The following is a 19,741-nucleotide window of genomic DNA, read 5'->3' as shown; positions in this document are numbered from 1 at the left end:
TGTATTTAAGTCAAATGCTATTATCATGCCACCGTTGTGATCTTCTCTCAATTACTGAGGAGCACAAGCTCACGGATGTTGACTGGCCAAGCCAGTGAACCATTATTCTAACAACATGCAATTCATTAAACTGGCTGGAGATGTTCAGATGAAGGAACAGACATGCCTTGGGAGTGTAAAATAATATGCCATGCACCTTTGAGCCACAGGCCATGAATTAAGAGTTCTCTTTAAAATAAAGAGCAGTACTAAAGTTGAGAATAGGCAGAGGTTGTTATACTTTGTGTTAATTACAGAGGGAATCAACACACCAGAAGATTTTTTTCTGACATACTGCAACAATAAGATGTTTAATTTTTATAGATTGTTGCTTTTTGGTTATTTTTAAGGAGTTCCTAGCATTGGCGGATGTGCAAGACATTTTAAAATTAAAAGAAACATTTCAGTAGAACAATTATCCATATAATAGACTTAGTCATTTATTGAAAAAATTAATCATTTCTGAAATGGTACACAGACAGGTTTATTTCCACACATATTAAGCTTTTCACAAGGAGTACTTGATGGAAGCCACTAACAGTTGATTGATACTCCTCAGAATTTCTCTTGTGCGTATCTCCTTTCAAGTACTGAAAGATACAAACACCAACATGGTTTGTTTTATGCACTGCATATCTCGGTAGCCTCATTCCCCAAGGCAGATGGTATTGCAACACTTTCGATAAAGCCTAAAATTATTCTTCTAAAATTATTTATTTTCTGTACATTATTGCATCGCGGTGCTACAAATTAATGCAACACCATTACAGCTAAACATGACAATGGAAGAAGTCTGCAAGTCTGCAGAAGAGATTTTCAAAGACTGTGAAAAACAAGGACCCAAATATTTCTCGCTGAAGGTAATGCAAGAGAATTATCGTAGATTGTGCAATACACTGAGCTGATACTTCAAAACGCATCGTTCACATTATTTAGCAGCAAAAAAAAAAACTGGCAAAAATGCTACCAAACAAGTTTTAAAAAAATTGAGCACAGAAAAGCAAATGTGAAAATATATTAATCGCCACTATATCTCATGAGCAAGAACCGTACACACGTTATGAATTTGCGAGAGTGTTAAACACCGGCAAAACTAAAAAAAAACAAGTGAACAAAAAAAAAAGCAAAAGTAAGGTTCACAAAATGCTCTTAAGGGGACGATGGCAAGCAACTACACCGCAACTAAACATAAATTACCATTCATGTTTTAAATTAGACCTGAAACAGTTCTATTACTTACACGAGTTATTACAACAGTATCAGATTCAGGTCTGTTAACAGCATTTCACAATCCCTGACAACAACACGACATTGTGTTAAAACTACAGATTCGTTGTTCACAAGTTACCACACACTGCGTTACGTTTATGCACCAGAAGATGTTCGTTTTACGTCAACAAAAAAAAGTGGCTCCTTTCCACATCTCTTTGTCAGGAAGACCCTCGATTTGAAGTCTGCTGCAGCAGGAATCAATTTATAGTTGCTCTTGGTCTGTAGATGAATTCCATCCGTGGACAGACTCAACTCCACTTTAAAAACAAGTAAGAGCGTTTGAGGGTAACATTCCCCACAAAGGTTCCCTTGTAAATTGTAACCGGATGGGGGTTTTGGTAAATCAGTTAAAAAAAATCTCATAATTCCAGCACTTTGATCATAACTCTCCATGGAAGATCGATCCTGTGATGGTCATATAGGTCAGCAAACTTCACAGCATGGACAAAACACAAGGAAGATAACCAAAAGCTATGCCCGTTCCACCATCTCGACTGGCCTGGTCTTGTCCCACTATAACCTCAGAGTCAATAAGGCGCAAAGAGAATGGAGCTGGGTGATGGGCGCATGGGTCCAGGTGCTGGCCTCAGGAGGGCAGGTTGCAATGCCGTGGCCTGAAACAGTGAGGTAGCAGGGCGTGGGTGGAGAGCAAGTGGAGAGGTCAGAGCTGCTGCGGCCACGAAGGGATTCGTGAGAAATCCGGGAGGCAAGGGTTTCAGTAAATCCTTTCGAAATGCTAATTTTGCCTGATCACCAGAAAGACGAGAAAAAAAGACAAAAAAAAAGAAAAAGTGAAAAAGAAAAAGAAAAAGATGTGTCAGTGATTTGATATTTCAACATCAGTAGCCTAAAGTGAACAATTAAAGGCATTTTGGAGCGCAATGCATCATTTCAACTGATAAGTTGTTTGTATGGAATCACTCTCTTGCAGCAACTATTCGCGGTGCATTTAATACGACTAATAATAATGATCAGAATCCTTGCATTTGATATAGCGCCTTATCACGTCTTCAAGATGTCTCAAAGCGCTTCGCAGATAATGAACTGCATAATGGTTTAGCGAGTTAGTTATTTTATGAAACACATTTTCCATTATTGGCTGCAAAACGGATGATTTCCACTCTCGCCCCAAAAAATCAACACATCAGCAATTTGCAAATAAATTACATTTCTGCAAACCAATAAACATTTTGTGAACAGGCAAAAGATTCACAAATGAGTTATTTTGGAATGATTTCAATTAACATGAGCTTTGATTCTGAGCCACAAACTATCTTCATTCTTCCAGAGTTCTGGAATAATAGTAACATTAACAGCAGACTCGGGTCACTGGAAGTAGCAAGCATTCCAGTGAACCAAAGTTTTGCGAAACAATATTGCTCTGAAAAAAAGCTAGGTCCTGGCAAATTTCAAACCTGAATCAATATTTTGTTGAAGGAGAACTTGAACAGACTTACTGCCAAAATTGTTGGATTGCGTTGGAGTTTGTTGTAGGGACTATATTTGGGTTTCAATGGTTTCCCCGCTACTCTGTCCTTGTGCCTCCTGCTGGAAATATGCTGGAAAAGATCAAATATAGATTCAATTGGACAACATAACGAGAAAAGGAAACGATGAATAGTACTGTAGATGCCCATTCTCAGACACATTTGCTTTGTACATTTACCTGTTTAAGCTGAATTTCTGAGTTGACATGAACATCACACACTTCACAATGAAATGTCTTGTTCTGCAGTCCAGAACCCTTTGTGCCATTTGGAAGTTTAGCTTTTGATCCCGGTCTGGGATAAGATTTAATGGGACCGGCTCCAATACGTGCTTCAACCATTGTTCTGTGCTTGGAGCCTGTTGGCAATACAACAAATTTATTATTACCAATTTCTGCTTTTCTTCTACAAATTAACTATTTAAGTGATTTAGAATGACATAGTTTCCATATGCTACGAGAAGAGGGGAATCAGATTGGGTGCTGGGGGAATACAGGAGTACATTTGGGTCCAAGGAATTTTCTATTCCGCAGTTTAGGTAGCCAATGCTTTTTTTGTAGGAATCCGCTTCTTTTTCAGCAACTGGTTTCAATCCAGCCGCTGTTGGCATCTGTGCAGGAATTTAATACCCCTCCTTCACCATCTCCAGCAAAAGAAAGACAGGGCAAGCTACTCAAAGTTTAAACATTACTTATGCCCCCATAGAATGAGAGAAAAGGCTAATGCTAAAGGCTAAAATGATGCTCCCACATAATGAAAGTTTTTGTGCTGATCCCTATGATTGGCAACTGATAACAGCAGCTTTCAGACTGAAGTGGAAGCACAGAAAGTCGGAGATTGGGGTTGGAGAAAAAAATGGAGTGTATGCTCTGCTGCACACATCCAGTAATAAAAAAAAATAGATTGTGAATTGAACCCCCAAAGGCCTTAGCTCTGGGACCGATAGTGGCATCTGAGCGCAAACAGATTCAGTTCTTGTCACAAACAGCCATAGAGTACAACAGGTGAGAACATAACCCACTTCTTCCTTCATTATAATTCATCTCACAGTTTTATTTGGAAAATCCCTGGAATTGCATCCTGCTAGATAAAGCAATAAATTCATGGATATATATATATATTAATAATAATCATAATAATGATCATAATAATAATAATCCTTGTATTTGATATCGCGCCTTATCACATCTTCAAGACGTCTCAAATCGCTTCATAAAATATACTAGAAAGTGAATTCATTGTATATTTTGTGGGCAAAATTAGACATCTAGAAGACGTGAAAAGCGCGATATCAAATGCAAGGATTATTAAAACGCTGCAGCCAATTACACACAGCAGCGTCCCACAAACAATCGTGGATTTAGTGACCAATTTATCATTATTTTTTCAAGGAATTATTACCCCCGGAAAATGATCCGCCAATCGACCAACACCGGGGTTCCTACTTACTGCTAAGTAAACAGAGGTGTGTGGAGTAAGGAAACTTAAGGAACCCAGGTGTCTCGCTTGCGAGTGCTCTAATCACTGAGCAATTATGTTTAAAAGAACAGCAAAAGGCTGATATAGCTCTTACAGCGGCTATGCACATAGAGATTTTCTTTTAAAAGAAAAGCTTTTGCCAACCTGATGAAAGGCACGTTTGTGCTCATTTTGCATCAGTGTCATCAGGAACTGGGAATGTCCATTTCAGTTTTCATGAGGATGGCACTATGCTGTAACTGACCACTCTGCCAGGGAGAAAAGCACTTTGCAACAACAAACAAAAAGGTATTAGTGCTGTTCTGACATAAGAAATATTGTCCCTCTTTAACTCCTAAAAGAGTTATGATGGATCAATTAAACTGTAAAACAGTAACGAGTAGCAGGAATTTTTTTGGCTGACAAACTAATTATTAATTGGGTAACAACCTGTATTGTGTGCTTCCAGCTGTGACAGTGAATTCACAGCTACTTTGCATAGTGAACAGTACAGAAGCTTTTTTGCTTTTTCCTCTTCTGACTCAGTTGAAGTCGATGCAATAGATGCAGCTCCATCAACACTCGCTGTTGCTGTTGATATCTCAAGTTTTGTTGCAATTTCATTCACATTTCCAGTTGTTTCTACAGCTGGTGGCAGTTTAGACCGTTCAGGGATTACACTTGTAGGCAACGGTAGATTATTCACAGTTACACTGTTGGATGCCGGCATTACTTCATCTGCTAAATGAAGGGAAAAAAAATAATTGATTCAATAATTGAAATAATAAAATAACACTAGGATTAGATACAGCGTCTCGTCACTTGAACAGTCTACAAGAGCACAGCACAATTAATTACTTTGGATTGACTGTTTTTACATAGGAAAAGGTGGCAGTTAATTTGTCTCAGACATCAATGAGGCGAATAATTCATTCAACTGATTTGGGGAAATTTGTACGAGGCAGGAATATCAGCCAAGTTACCAGGAGAACTTATGTCTTAGTAAAAGGATGGCACCTGCTTTGATAATGGAGCGCTCCTGCAATACTGTACTTCAGTCTCATTTCATACTGTATATGAGCTCAATTCCTGATGTGGGATTCAAACCACATCAATCTTGTGATGCAGAGATAAGTGTTAATAAATGGGCCAAACATTCTATAAACTAAATCCATGTGTATTTACATACTAACTGCTAAAGTAAAGATATCATTCAGAGCTTTCAAAATATGCATCATAATAATAATAATAATTCTATCACACCTGAAAAAATAATTTCTGTAACTTTTTTGGGGGGGATGTTACGTCTGGTACATTTATCATGATGGCAATGCCTCTTGGTGGATGAAGAATGATCACTTGGGTGAGTTACTGGACGGTAGCCACTGCCTGTGGAACGTCACCAGTTACAAATCAGCACCTTCAAGCAGGTCGGGGAGGTAGCAAGATTGTGGGAAAATAATTCCCCTTTTTCCAGGCAATTAATTGGTTACATTTATATTTGTGCTTTTGTGTTTTGACCTCCCAGTTAAATTGAATACCAGGATTATTTATGCTGTTTGTCTCAGACTGCGAACACTTCATCACCTTGTGGACCAAAGTGCAACAGGTAAAGAATTGTCAATTAAATTACACATTTTTCAAAGTAAGGATTTATACTGCATTGCTTCCACTTCTGAAATAACTAACTAAAGTTTTTTTTCGATTTGTTTGTCAAAGGTTTCAGGATTTTACTGTTTGTCGTTTCTTCGTATAATCAATGATAATAAAACTTTCGCAAACTTTATACAATGATCTTTGTTTTTCAAGGTAAAGATTAATTTTGACGGCCATTTATAACAAAACTAATCTATGGACGGCTCACTACAGTGTGCTACAGTGGTAACGTGTGCATAGTGCTATCTATGTTATTTCTCTCTCTCTCTCTCCCCATCTCGCTCGCTCTCCCGCCTCATCCCATTCTTTTCCCCACTTGGACAAGATTTAAATGTCTTCTAAACAGCAAATCTCTGCATTAACTCAACGATTATTAACGCAACAGAAAAAGAAACAAAAGCCGACAAACAACAACAACATTACATTTGTATAACGCCTTTCACGTCGGGAGGACTTCACCAAACTAAGGCATTATAAAGGTGAACTTGATTCCCCATCACTCACTTGAACAAACTCACTTGAACCTGATATTTTCAGATTGAGAGACATTAAAAAGAGAAAATCAGTAATGGTTTATAAGGAATGAATAGCATTATTCTATCATCACAATTAGGCTCCGAACCAGAATATTATTATTAACACACAGCATAACTGTGTGGTGGATTATGTCAGGTGAAGATGTTTTAAGATGACAGTATGGGGAAAGACGAGTTTAATTATTTGTTTTTTCAGAAATGCTCCATGTTAAGGGCAGAACAGCTGTGTTTCATTTAAGTGCTGAAATAATGGGGTTTAACTTGTGGTATTTCTTAATGGGATTCCTGATTAAAGTACCCTAGTCATAAATTGGGAAGGGGGATCTCCTTATGGTAACCAGAATTCCCATGAGTAGGCATGACGTAACACTGTTCCAATGTTACCTATGTCCAGAATGGTGTTTCCACAGGAATTCTAATGAGATTTCTCAACAACAACAACTTGTATTTATATAGCGCCCTTCAGGCCGGACGGTGTTTCGGAGCGCATGAATCCCATTAACAAATACTGAAAATAAGATCTAAATATTTACTTAGGCAGTGAAATAATATGACAACTTCATAAATATACCGATACATAGAACAATAACCTCTCTAGTTTACCGACATCAGTGGATACGAACAATCTGCCAAACGATTTAGTGAATGAACGAAATTTTGTGTCATCCCTCCTGTGCAACTTCACAGTCCTTCCAATGACAAGAGTTTATGTTCAGCTGCATCAGCTTAATGAGTTGGCACAACTCAGTCTGAATCAAGCGCTAAAAATAAAAATGTAATCCTTTATTGGCAGAACGTAACATAAACAGCGTTTTATCTGGAAACTGGACAAGTTTGAGATGTAATCAAAATAAATATCAGGTGGTGATTTCAAATGAACGCTGAATTGCAAGTGAAAATAAAATTTGATGCAAACCAGTTGCAGGATCAGGGGGAATCGGTTCAGAATTCTGGTTCTGATTATTATTCAAGAAACTGGCATGTAGTATCTGGAATGGTTACAGTTTTCGTCTATGTATAATTTAACATTGAAATATAACAACTATTTTTATTTACTAAATTTCATGCCCAGGAGATAATTTGAATGTTCCTTGAGGGAAACGTCCCTCATTAACTTTCAAGGGAGATTCCCATACACCAGTCTGCTTAGAAACAGTTTTTGACAAGATTAGGTGCACATCTATGAACAATTAATACCACCAATTCTCAAATACCACAGCAAGTGAATGTTATGTCAAATGTTCACAAAACATCTGGAATGAACAGTTTACAATTTTAATTAACTTTTTAATAAATTAAAATCAAAGGGGAGATACTGAATACAAGAAACAGGCTTGTCATAATTCATGCTTACATCTTAGAATTATGAACCATAGATTCTCAGGAGGTTTAAACGAGGGTGATGGAACAGCATTAATGTCCAGGTTTGAGCATGACCATTTCATAGGAAGGAACTGAAGAGGCAAGAATCTTCATATGTTCTGACCATAGCTATGGAGAGTGGGGGTGGGGAGCCATATTATACTGGATTGAGAATATTAAAAGGAGTTAGAAAGGACTCAACAGAGTCACTTGCAGAAGTAATAATAGTAATGTTTGCATTTGATATAGCACCTTATCACATCCTCAAGACGTCTCAAAGCACTTCACAGAATACACTGTGGAGTGAATTATTTTGTGTATGGAAGTGTGCCTAACACTAGTGCCATCTGCTGTATTGCGAGCCGTCAAAGCGTATTTATTGATGCGTATCAGTTTCTTTCAGTTTTGTAATTCGTTCTTTCCAGATCCGAGCAGGACCGGTTCAATAGCCTGCTCTATATACACAATATCACACGAGTAAAACTGAGCATAGATTTCCTTACCCTACAATAAAAAGCACTGGTGGAATTAACACTTCAGTTCAAAGACCAACCACAACACACAACTGTAAAGGTCGTATCCTTATATAGGTGAACACAAAATCATCATTACCACATCTTGGAATGAGATCCGTTGTGTAATTGATTACCGTCTGTTGTGACAGCTTTGAAACAAATTCCTTCTTAAGTTAATATCACAAGATTGGCCTTCGATGTAGAAGGCCCTTTGGCCCATCTAAACCCAACACTCCAAAACACCCACCATACCACTTCCCATCACAGTAACAAGCCACTTTTTTTAAAATGAGATCAACCTTTCTTTCTTTGTTTGTTTACTAACATCAGAACCAAAGTATATGATGAAAAACTGAGGATAAGCTCAATAGATAAGAATTACTGGACAACAATAACGTGGCAAGTAATATTAATTTTCTACTGGTGAGATTAAACAAAAGTTGAAAAATTAAACTTCAAATCCCTGCCTAGAGCCTGGGAGATGTGGGTTCAGCCAAGGTTTAGCAGACACATGTAATTAAAAAGAAAAGAATGGCCTTCTTACATTTTTGTACAATTTGCACAAAGGCTCATAAGGCCCAATTTGCTGAGAGAATGGAAAAATGCCAATGTTAAAGAATCCTCAATTCACCATTTCTAGACTCTTTGAGAAACACACGGAATAAACGTGCTAGAAGGTCTACACTAATTAATAAAAGCCGATTGAATAGTTTTCTTTATACTGCTGTCCGTTCACAGAATAATGTCACCCTATAAAGCATGGCGGTATCTCAATAGGTTACAGGTATTTCAATATATAGGAATAAAACTATGCAATCGGTATATATAAATTCAGTATGTCTAATTGGTTGAGGTCATTACGTTATCCCTTTTGGTATTGTAAATCTACTCTGGGTGTCATAAACAACATCAAATAAACAAGATGTGTGCATTAGTTTTTATTCCACAGTACTACTGCAGAACGTTAACTTGCCAGCCTTCACAATGATTAGCTTTTCAATTGCTTTCTGACTGTTGAAGATTTCACACAAAAGGGGTAAGAGGAACAGTTTCTTAACTGTATAATCAATTCACATCTAAAGTAATAGACCTTGCTGGATTTATCTCACTTTTCCTGAATAATTTGTATCCAAACTGCTGACATTGCTGTCTTTCTCTGTGGTTCACCTCTCTTTTTATGCCACAGTAACAGTTTCAGGGAGGAGTCAACCATTGGTCTCTCTGGTATGACCGTTCAACATCCCAAAGTATTCTTTTAGCACATAACTTAAATAGCCCTGAATCCGTTTGATTTCCAGGAACATTTCTATTTCCTTGATCCTTTTTGAGTTCCTTTTTGAAGCCTTTCATAGTTCCTTGTTCCACCAAGTGTGATGGCAGTTTGTTTCACATGTCAATCATCTTTCACTTTAAAACATACTCTTGGACATTTTAATCTATTTTGAGTTCTCAAGTTTCCACCGTGGCAGAAAAACGGATTGGCAGTCACATTTTCTAAACTCTTCTCAACTTATCTGACCTTCCTGCAGATTTTATGGATGCATCAAAATGCATCATCATGTGCACCTCCACATGAAACCGTTATAATGAAATCGATGCAAAATAATCTGACGTCTAAGTGGAGTTATTGAAAAGATGTAAAGAAACGAAAGCAATTGTTGGACCAAAAGTAATTCGAGAGATTGATGTGGGAAGGTTATCAATATAAAGAAGAAATACTGCATTCAAGAAGATCAAGTACAAGTAAGCAGATGAGATAAGGAGCAGCAAATGGATTTTAATGTACACAAATGTAAGATAGTGCATTGCTGGACAGGAAGCAGTAAACATGTCAACATGAAAAAGGGGTATCCATTACCAGAGGTGGAGAAGGAAAAGGATTTTGGGTGCTTTATTATTAATTATTTATTGAGAGTTTCCAAACAATGGGAAGCTGTTAACAAGAATATGAAAGAAATGCAGGCCATCTCTCAGAGCATTCGTCAAGTTCCAGATCCAGTGATTTTGGTTTAATAAATATTCAGGTGAGTAAGACATTTGTTAAGGAATTTCACATCCTTAAAAATAAATAGTCAATCCACTTTACAGTACATCCTGTGAAGCGCTTTGAGACGTCTCGAAGGCAATGATAAGGTGCTAAATCGAATGCAAGGATTATTGTTATTAATTGTCTGCCAGGCTGGATATCGCCACTTGCAGCTAAATCGAAAACAGTTGATGGAAATATTTCAAATAGGAGAAATACTCCATGCAAAAAATACAGAAACTACAATTTAAATCCTCAGGGTCAGAAATGGATGTGATACAGCAGAGATTCTGTATTCCCCACCCGTCTGCAATGACCAATGATGCAATAACTGATGTCGACAACTGAAGAAACATTTCAAATCTTAATATATGGTGCTACAGACGAATGCAAAACTCATGGATAGTTTCAGGACAAAACGTTGGACAAGTTTCTGTACTCCACACACCTCTGTTTACCTAGCAGTAAGAGGAACCCGGTTGTTAGTCAATTGGTGGATCGCTTTTCCGGGGGTAATAATTCCGTTTTAAAAAAAAAATTGGTCACTCAATCCACGACTGTTTGTGGGACACTGCTGTGCGCAACTGGCTGCTGCGTTTCGCCCACAAACTACACAGTCAATTCAATTTACAGTATATTCTGTGAAGCGTTTTGAGACGTCTCGAAGAAGTGATAAGGTGCTATATGAAACGCAAGGATTATTTTGGTAGTTGTAAAGGGACAGATAGTCAGAAAGCATCCCGCATAGTGACACGTAGCTTGCATGTTTTACTTCTGGGATGCGAAGAGGAATTTATGAAGTGGGATGGAAATATATCTGGATTACACCCGAGGTGATGTTCAAACAAAATAATTTACAAGCAAAAACAAATGAGAAAGCAATCAAGATAAAGCCACACATGTCATTGGCTGCATTAATTAGTACTCTCTTCCTGCTTCTTGTTGTCTTTAGGCATTTGAGTGGAGTTTGGCGGGCATTAATATGTGGAGTGATGGGAACTCACGTAATTATTAATTCTTCATAGGTTCACTTTTCTGACTAACAAATGGATGCTGCCACGAACAATACTGAGCTATCCACCAGCTGTGCACTGTTCTGAGAAACAAGAACGAAAAGCCTTCAGGCAAAAGCATGCAAATCCAGATGCTTTGCTTAGAAAATCATGTAAACCAGTACGTGCGTGGACGGGAGTATTGGAGCACAACATTAAAATTCTGTTACAATGTAGTCTTCTTTTAAAAAAAAAAGCTTTAAACGTGTCATTGGAAATTAAAATGCGTAGGCTTTCACTTACAGATTTTTAGAATTAAATGGCGGGTACAATTTTGGATGAAAGGCAAATATAGAGGCTGGCAAACTAACATTTTTCAGAATTTAAAAAAAAGGACAATAGTTAGTTTTATTTTTCAATGTTGGCGGGAAATACATTTGATGCATACGTCACTCAAAATACTTTGACTCTCACGATAAACCCTCAAGGTGCTTCTCATGATAAACTCAAGCCGTGCCAAATGACATGGATTAAAACTGAAACCATCTGTAGTAAATGATACCACTCTGACTGAAGGAACTTGCAATGATGGACTCTTATTCATGTGTTAATGGAACTGTGCTAGCTCCAACCATATTGTCCTTTCAGTACAACATATTATACATCAATCGCCACCTTTTCCACAGGCTTTATTTATCTCTGTCTCTCTAATCGCCTGGTTAATCCAATGCACGAGATGAGAAAAAGAAGCAAAGAGTAGAATGTTACCACTGTTAGTTGTGATGGGTGCAGCATTGAACCATGGTGATTTTACATGTGTAACTACAATACCACAGGCTAAATACAACATGTCATTTCAGTGGAAAGAAAAATACTTCATTAAACACAATCAAGCCAATCGCCAGAATGGAACAAATGTCATTTGCGGTTCATTCATTCAAACCAGAGTGGAAATGTCACTTGTTCCATCCTCATTTCATAAATTAAGTGGACATTCATTTACGAAGCCAAACATTAATAGTACATGGAGCAAATAGGAGCAGAAATGAAGAGTATCATGCAAACGTACAGAGACACAAAGAAAAGGAAGTACGTGAATGAGAAGAACAAAAGTTTTTTTNAACCTGTTTTTTCAGAGCTGTTGGGAGTGATTGCAGTGGTTGTAGTGATGATGACCTTTGTGCTGTCCTTGGCGGAAACAGATTTCTGCTTATTTTTCGTGGCCTCCAGTGCTTTGAGCTTCTTGGCATGTTTACTGCCTTTGTAGTGTGCCTCGGCTTGGCTCTACAAAGGAGAACAAATGAACCATGCAATCAGGCTCATTTCTCATACTTTCACTCACTTTTATGGGTGACAATACAAAAGGAACTTTCAATAAAAGGCACGGTGCGCAATCAGAACGGAAAAAAAAAAGAAAGGAAAACGCTCGGAATATTTTCAGGAATTAAAATGGTAAAAAAAAAGTGCCTCTATTGAAAGATGTGTATTAACTCATCCGGTTAATATCATCATTCTACTCAAACAAAGGAAACTTACAGAAAGCATGCTACTAATGCAATGGCACAAAGTGACTGTGTGTAAAGCACAGTGCTGCAGGTAAAAAAACACTACTTCGTATGAGAAACATTTGCCTGGAACATGCAAAGGTGTATCAAGAACACATGGTTGTATCTTCCAGCTAACAATCTTGGATACAGCTCACTGTGTTGGTAGTAGTGAAGCAAGCCATGAAAACAGATTGCACAAACAGGAGAACACAAAGCAGTTTTTGTTTGTTGTTGTTTGGAGATTTGTGTCTGAATAAAGAGGTCTGCACCATTAGGATCACAATATCAACCTGAAATGACTTCTGGCAAAGTATTCAAATGATTGTGATATCAATTACAAAGAGCACGGATCTAGTTTATCAGTACATCTCTTTACGTTTACAAAACTAAACCAAGGTTATTGGAACTACAAAAACGTCAATAATAACTTGTATTTATATATATAGCACCATTCGAGCAAGGAACATATTATAGAGCTTAACAATGGAAACTGGAGACACTGAGCGAGGAGAATCGGGAGAAATTTAGAGGCCCAATTTAAAAGGTACGTTTATAGATCTGTGGTGGGCAGAGGAGTTTAGAATCTTGCCCAGGACACATTTCTGACTGAGCAGGTCTGGATAAGTTGATGCTCGTGACGGGTAGAGCAGTGGGGAGGTCAGTGAGGAAAACACTGAAGAAATCTATCCTAGAGGCAATGATGAATGGTTAATCATGAAAGTGGACAAGCGGAGGTAGTGAGATAAGAAGGCAGGTGGACAATGTTCTGGAGGTGGAAGAGAGCCTTGCTGGCTGTGGATTAGATGTAGGTTTGAAATTCAGCTCGGGATCAAACAGAGCCCCACCATACAAAATTACTTGAAAAGGCTATTCTGATGTGGACATCAATATTATACAAGCCATTCATTTGCCTGGATCATACAAGAATGTCAAACTCATAGATGGTATATTGATAAATTGACAAAAATAAAACATAGCAGACTTAAGAGCACTTAAGAGAAAGGCTTATTCAGTTATTTGTCTACAAGTAAGCCTTTCTGCTGATATTTGCAATAAACTTTTCGCCTACAATATCAGTGTTGCGCTGCAACTGTCAATGACTCACTTCAATCAATCCCCATCTACAGTACATGAGACCTGTTGAAACACAAATAATCCAATGAAAATAAATTAAAACAGCAGAAAAAGTCAACGGGAAACCATTCGTGTTGCAAAGAAAAAGGATCGAGAAGTGTTAGTCATTCTTCCTTTGCTAAAAGTGAAAGTTTTGCATCACTACATTCAGCAGCAGAAAATTCCTTCTCGATTGAGACTGGGCAAGTGTTTTGCTCCCAGGATAGGATTATTAATCTTCTTCAAATGGCCGCCAGCTAGTGCACATCCACTTGACCTTCAAATCCTTCTCTCCCTGAGAATTGTAGCATTGGGTTCCATCCTCAGATAACCCAACTGTGATCAAAATCTCAACATCTCTATCATTATTTCACCAATCATCAACAAAGCTTAACATGTATTTCACATCATTATTCGTTAACCCAAACTCCTGAACAAGGGACATTATTTGTGCAAACTGGCTGCCGTGTTCGCCTACAGAATACACAGTCAGTACTCTCTACAGTAAAGCCTGTGAAATGATTTGAGACTTCTTTCTGACGTGAAAATGCAAGGATTATTCTTTTTATGTTGGGTGATAAACAATCATTAAATGAGGTGAAACACAATACTAAAATCTGAGGTGTCTCAAAGTATGTTAGTTTACTCTGGTACAAAATTAATACTTTTAACCTTTCACTCACATGACGCACAGAACTTTTGCCTGTTACCACGTTTTGGATGACTCCCTTGCAGTGCATTCTCAAGCATTTCCGATCAGAGGAAGCTCTTACCCTAAGGTTCAGTGATAAGACCCTCAAGAACTATCTCCCCTTTGAGAGATTGTAAACGGAAAAAAAATCCTTCCTGCTATACTGGAATTAATTAAGATGATAGGGGAAAAAAAAGGGCCTTTGGAGAATTGAAAGAGAGATTTTTATTTTTGGTTGCAGGGTAAAGAGGAGGTTATTGATTCAACTGCAGGAATGATAATGACAAGGCAGGACCCTGAGGCAAGGAAGCCTTGGTCCCTCCAACAAAGCAAAGAGGTATGTCCCCCACCTCTCTCTCTCCACCCACTTGATGGGCAGATGTGTCAAAGATTACAAGACCTGTTCTACCAGGCGATTATACAAAATACGGTTGATATTTATACTGCGCCTTTCACATTGGGAGTTTGTCCCTCATTGCTCGAGACTGTCTGGCTGGCTTATCCTGAATTTGCTGCCACTCACAGGACACTGAGTTAGGAGAGCTCGTTCTTACCATCTGATGCAAGAGAATGTATTTGGCATCGTGCTGGACAAGCATGTTGAACCATTAAAACCCTCCTGAAAAGTCTGGAGCTTCTAAGCAGGTATTAATCTCTTAATTGGCCTGAGCATAACAGGATGATTACGACCATCCAGGAATAAGGCTTTGGCCAAACAACTGTGCCCTTGACATACAAGTGCAGTGCTCCTATGACAGTTATTGTGATTCAATGCAGAACTTTGGCTGAAGGCTGATTACTTCTGCTGATTACTATATTCCTATCACATGAAACATTGATTGGTTCTCTTTAAATTCAAGCTAAGCACTGGATCCTGAACGAAATGCCCAGAACCCCACAAAAGATGAAGTTTTGATGCCTTAAAATAAGCACTGTTAGGGTTGATAACCTTAATACTCTTAGTGCTTCTGGTTGGATGTTTTTTTTGTATCCTCTCCCACACCAAGCCCACTGTCCTCAATCCTTATTCACCTCTATTTGTTCACCAGCCGCTAGCACATCGGATTCAAGATCCTAGTCCTCACTTGCAAATCTGTCCATGGCCTCTAATCTCTCCATTCTTCCTCTGTGCACTCCTACCTTAGTTGCTCCCTCTGTTCAACAAACACCAACCTGCTTCACGTCCCCCATCCAATCAATCCTACCAATGCCAGGCAAGTTTCCGGCATTCTCACCTCAACTATCAGGAACTCCATCCCGGAGACCGTCCACCTCACCCCCTCCTTCCCTCCCCTTCAAAACCTGCCTTAGAATTATAACCATGATTTTCCCCCACCCCAATCTCCCAGCTCATCTCCCCATCCACTCAACTACATGAAGCACTTTGAGATGTGCTCCTGACATAAAAGGCCTTGCAACAATTTAAATTGTTGTGTTTGCTTTTGTCCTTAGAGCAAGGGATTATCTTCATTGCCAGCTGTTTCTGTCCAAATGTGTAGTGATCATCCTCCAGTTCTGAACTAACTCATTTTGCCCTGAATAATTAATGGTTCCACCATCTAGTTCTTCTTGCCCAGAGCTGGCGGTGGAGGCAGAGTGGCTCATTGAAGTAAAGTCCCACAGCCATTGAGGAAATGCTCACAGATAGGCTGCTTGAGCTCAATCCATCACAGAGAAATGGCTGTAATTACAGTGCAAAAACGCTTATTCAAAATCTCCAAACACTTTATCTATAAATAGTGTGATTGAATCTTTGGAGACTTACACAAACATTCGTTTTCCACGTATATTTGTGGAGTCCTGTAGCTCAGTGGTTAGAGCACTCGCTTTCCAAGCGAGAGACCTGAGTTCAATTCCAGGCAGAGGGCGAAACCTTGGGCAAGTTTCCTTACTCCACACAGAGCCTGATAATAATCCCTCCAAAACCAAAAACAATAATAAATTGGTCATTTTCAATCTACGACTGTTTGTGGGACATTGCTGTGCGCAATTGGCTGCCGCGTTCGCCCACAAATATACAGTCAACTCACTTTACAGTGTGTTCTGTGAAGCGCTTTGGGACGTCCTCCCGACGTGAAAAGCGCTATATCAAATGCAAGGATTATTATTATTATATCCTGCTTCTTTGTTTTTTCAGCCTTTTCTGAAGACACCAGCAGAACTTAAAAGCAACAGAATTATGGTTTTAATTGGACGGAGGAAAATATGAACCAAAGTGAGGTGAAAGGTATTTGTCACTGTGTGTCTGACAGCAGCAAGGGGTGAGATTTTCTACAAACAAGGGGCCTTGAGCATACAAGTGACCTAGAGTGGTGAGAAATTACTCCACAAGATTGTGCTTGCAATTTGCTTAGAGAAACACCCATTGCTCTGCTTGGGGGCTCACATCAGTGCACACAAAGCTTTCAAGGTTTTCCAATCTCAGAGACGCAAACACCATAAAATGCTATCGAGAAAGGTTGAACTAGGAAGGAAAAGCAAACACTTTCACTGCCTTTTTAAACAGGCCAAATGTCTATGCTGTTTAAAGAAGCCAGGGCCTCTTTAAGTCTCTTTAAACAGATGAATTAATTATTAAGAAGTTGTACCTAGACACTGAAATATAATGTGCTGATAGCAATGGTTAAATTGTATATTGTAAATAGACTTATATTTATTTAGTCTGGAAACTTGTGGTTCAAGTGGTAATATCTGCTTTTAGAGAGCTTGCAGCAGGATTCCTGACCATGTAAAATCTGGCAAGTAATACAGGGGTAATTGTTTGTTCCTCAGGCAAGCACTCAGCAAGAGTCAATAAGCATAAACACAGGCAATACCATTCCACTTCCAGTAACTGCAGCAAATACATTACAAGAGGTGATGAACCTCCTCTTTAACAATTGCAACTTTTCAAGAGTTTGTCACAGCAATTTCAATCCATGAAACATGGTCTGGGAGCACCCGAAGGACTCGACCACACAACCCCATCTCACCGTATGTGCGTCCATTGAAACTATGAAGAAACAGTGGTCCTTTCGGGTGCCTGGAGACTGCCAATGTGGAAGTAATGCAGATGGTAGGGTCCACCATCAGTGACTCTTAAGGAGTTAATACAGTTTGATTGGCAAGGTTTACAGGCAGTTTTATTGGGAGAGAGTTGAGCAGCTGAATCAGGTCTACCCTCAGATAGCCAGCCACAAGGGGCCAGGTGTGTTGCGTCCTGTAACAGGATAATAACGTGTTGCGTCTTTCTTCTGTGACGGGTGTTGAGACTTTCAGAGAAAAGTGTAAATATATATCCACAAATAAATATATATTTTGTTTTAAAAAGAAACAGGTCTACCCTCAGATAGATCAGTGACTAATGGGACCAAGATTCTCCCCAGCCAACATAGACCCACACAGGAGGAGACAACTTGTTTTAATTGGCATCTCCAATTCAGGGCTCTCATATAGCCCCAATTCATTATTTGGCAAAGTCGCCGTTGACAACCAAGAGCTCACAGCAGCTTCCAAAGCAAGGCCATCTGGTGCTGATGTTTCACCATCAATAGGATGGTGGTACGTCTCCTTCTGAATATCCTGCTGCAACAGATGGTACATCAGCAATGCCCACAATTACCCCTTCCCCCGGGAGATCATGTTGAAGAGGAAAAACAAAGGACATAAGAAGTGTGTGGGGCACTCATGGGAAATGTACGCACAAAGGCACGTAAAACCGATATATTTTGTAGCCTTCTATTCAATAAACACCTTCACTTCAGCAACATGGACATATCTGAGTTACGTTTCTCTACAATACATGCGGTGACAAACATTAAATTAAAGTATGTTTCTGAAAAAGGGCAAAGGAAACAATACATCTGTTCTGTATGCGAAACACATGAAAACCATAGTTCACTCAAGAATGAAAGGCCAATGATGTCTTTCCAGGCATTCCGTGTGACTGCTCATCTTCTGGTGCTTCAAGCTGTTCCATCATCTGACTTCCACCTCCAATTCCTGTCGTGGCCAAGAAATACTTCCTGGTGTCTGTCCTGAAATTGCCTTTCACATCACTGACTTCTGCTGTCTTGATTTATTGGCTTGAAGAGCTGAAAAGATTGTTCTGAGTTTCCTTTCTCTAAACAAATGTATCATCCTCCAACTACCTAAATAAAATCAAACTTATTGTAAATCTAAAACTGCAGGTTTTGCTGTAGAAAGCTATTATTTGTAACTATGGTCAACAAAATTCTTATTCTTACAGCTTCAGCTGTGAATTGGAGTAGCCAGGCCTTAACTCGTAACATGCAGATTGCATGCTTCCCAGCCATTAGAAACAGTATCCAGAAACCTGAAATGGTAAACTTTTGTTGAAGAAAGTTTCAGATCAAGGTCTAATGTTGCACTTCTAGCTCCTGTGTATTAAACAACTCGGAATACAAAGTAAAAGATGGGCGACGTTCACTCAATCGGAATTGGGACATAGACTCTAGTATCAGCGTAAACTGGTTTACACAATGTTAGCATAAAAGAACAAAGGGAATCTTTGTAGATGTAACACTGCAGTTACTCTTTGATTTTAGCTGGTTAGGATAGATCATCAGTCGCTGATCTTATCTTTTAGAATTCAGATGTAGGTTTAAAATTAGAGAGCCTCAAGCCGTGACCGGGGCTTATAGGAAGGAAGGAAGGAAGGACGGACAGACAGACAGACAGACAGACAGACAGACTGAAGGCGCAAAGCAAGACAAAAGAAAATTTCTGAACTCCCACTGTGGTGAATGAAATGCCACAGCAGGTAATTAGTCACAGGCAGAAGATGAGAGACAATTCGATTATGGCAAGGGCAAATCCTTTATGAAGAACTAGCAAGAACATGGATTCGCTTTTAATGCGGGTGCCCTATGGAAACAGCAGAGAGATGGTACACTTCCGGTTCTGGCCTGGATCAGTGGGCTTTACACAGTAAAACATAACCAACTCTGGATCGTCGGATCATTGGTATCACATCCGTGTCAGAGCAACAGAGACCTAAAGACCCAGAGATCGGCTATTACTTTTTACTCACTTTTTATGAAATATT

The 19,741-nt window shown here is 39.0% G+C and overlaps 1 protein-coding gene across 9 annotated transcripts in view; it reads right to left on the bottom strand.

Moving 5' to 3' along the window:
* Positions 1 to 454: 454 nt before the first annotated feature.
* znf385b (zinc finger protein 385B) overlaps positions 455 to 19,741 on the bottom strand; it is a 143,137-nt gene continuing 123,850 nt past the window's right edge. For 8 of the 9 annotated variants that reach the window (XM_007890091.2, XM_007890090.2, XM_042336501.1 and 5 more), the window contains 5 exons: positions 12,468 to 12,627; positions 4,707 to 4,997; positions 2,978 to 3,156; positions 2,769 to 2,870; positions 455 to 2,057 (listed from right to left, as the gene is read on the bottom strand). In XM_007890091.2, the coding sequence (XP_007888282.1) occupies positions 1,839 to 2,057; positions 2,769 to 2,870; positions 2,978 to 3,156; positions 4,707 to 4,997; positions 12,468 to 12,627 (951 nt within the window). In that variant the 3' untranslated portion in view covers positions 455 to 1,838. The remainder of the gene's footprint in view (positions 2,058 to 2,768; positions 2,871 to 2,977; positions 3,157 to 4,706; positions 4,998 to 12,467; positions 12,628 to 19,741) is intronic. The other variant, XM_042336503.1, reaches the window with a different exon arrangement.

Source organism: Callorhinchus milii, unplaced genomic scaffold (assembly GCF_018977255.1).
Source record: "Callorhinchus milii isolate IMCB2004 unplaced genomic scaffold, IMCB_Cmil_1.0 Scaffold6, whole genome shotgun sequence".
Taxonomy (NCBI): Eukaryota; Metazoa; Chordata; class Chondrichthyes; order Chimaeriformes; family Callorhinchidae; genus Callorhinchus; species Callorhinchus milii.
Note: the sequence above shows the minus strand (reverse complement) of the source record. Positions and strands in the feature narration are given on the sequence as shown.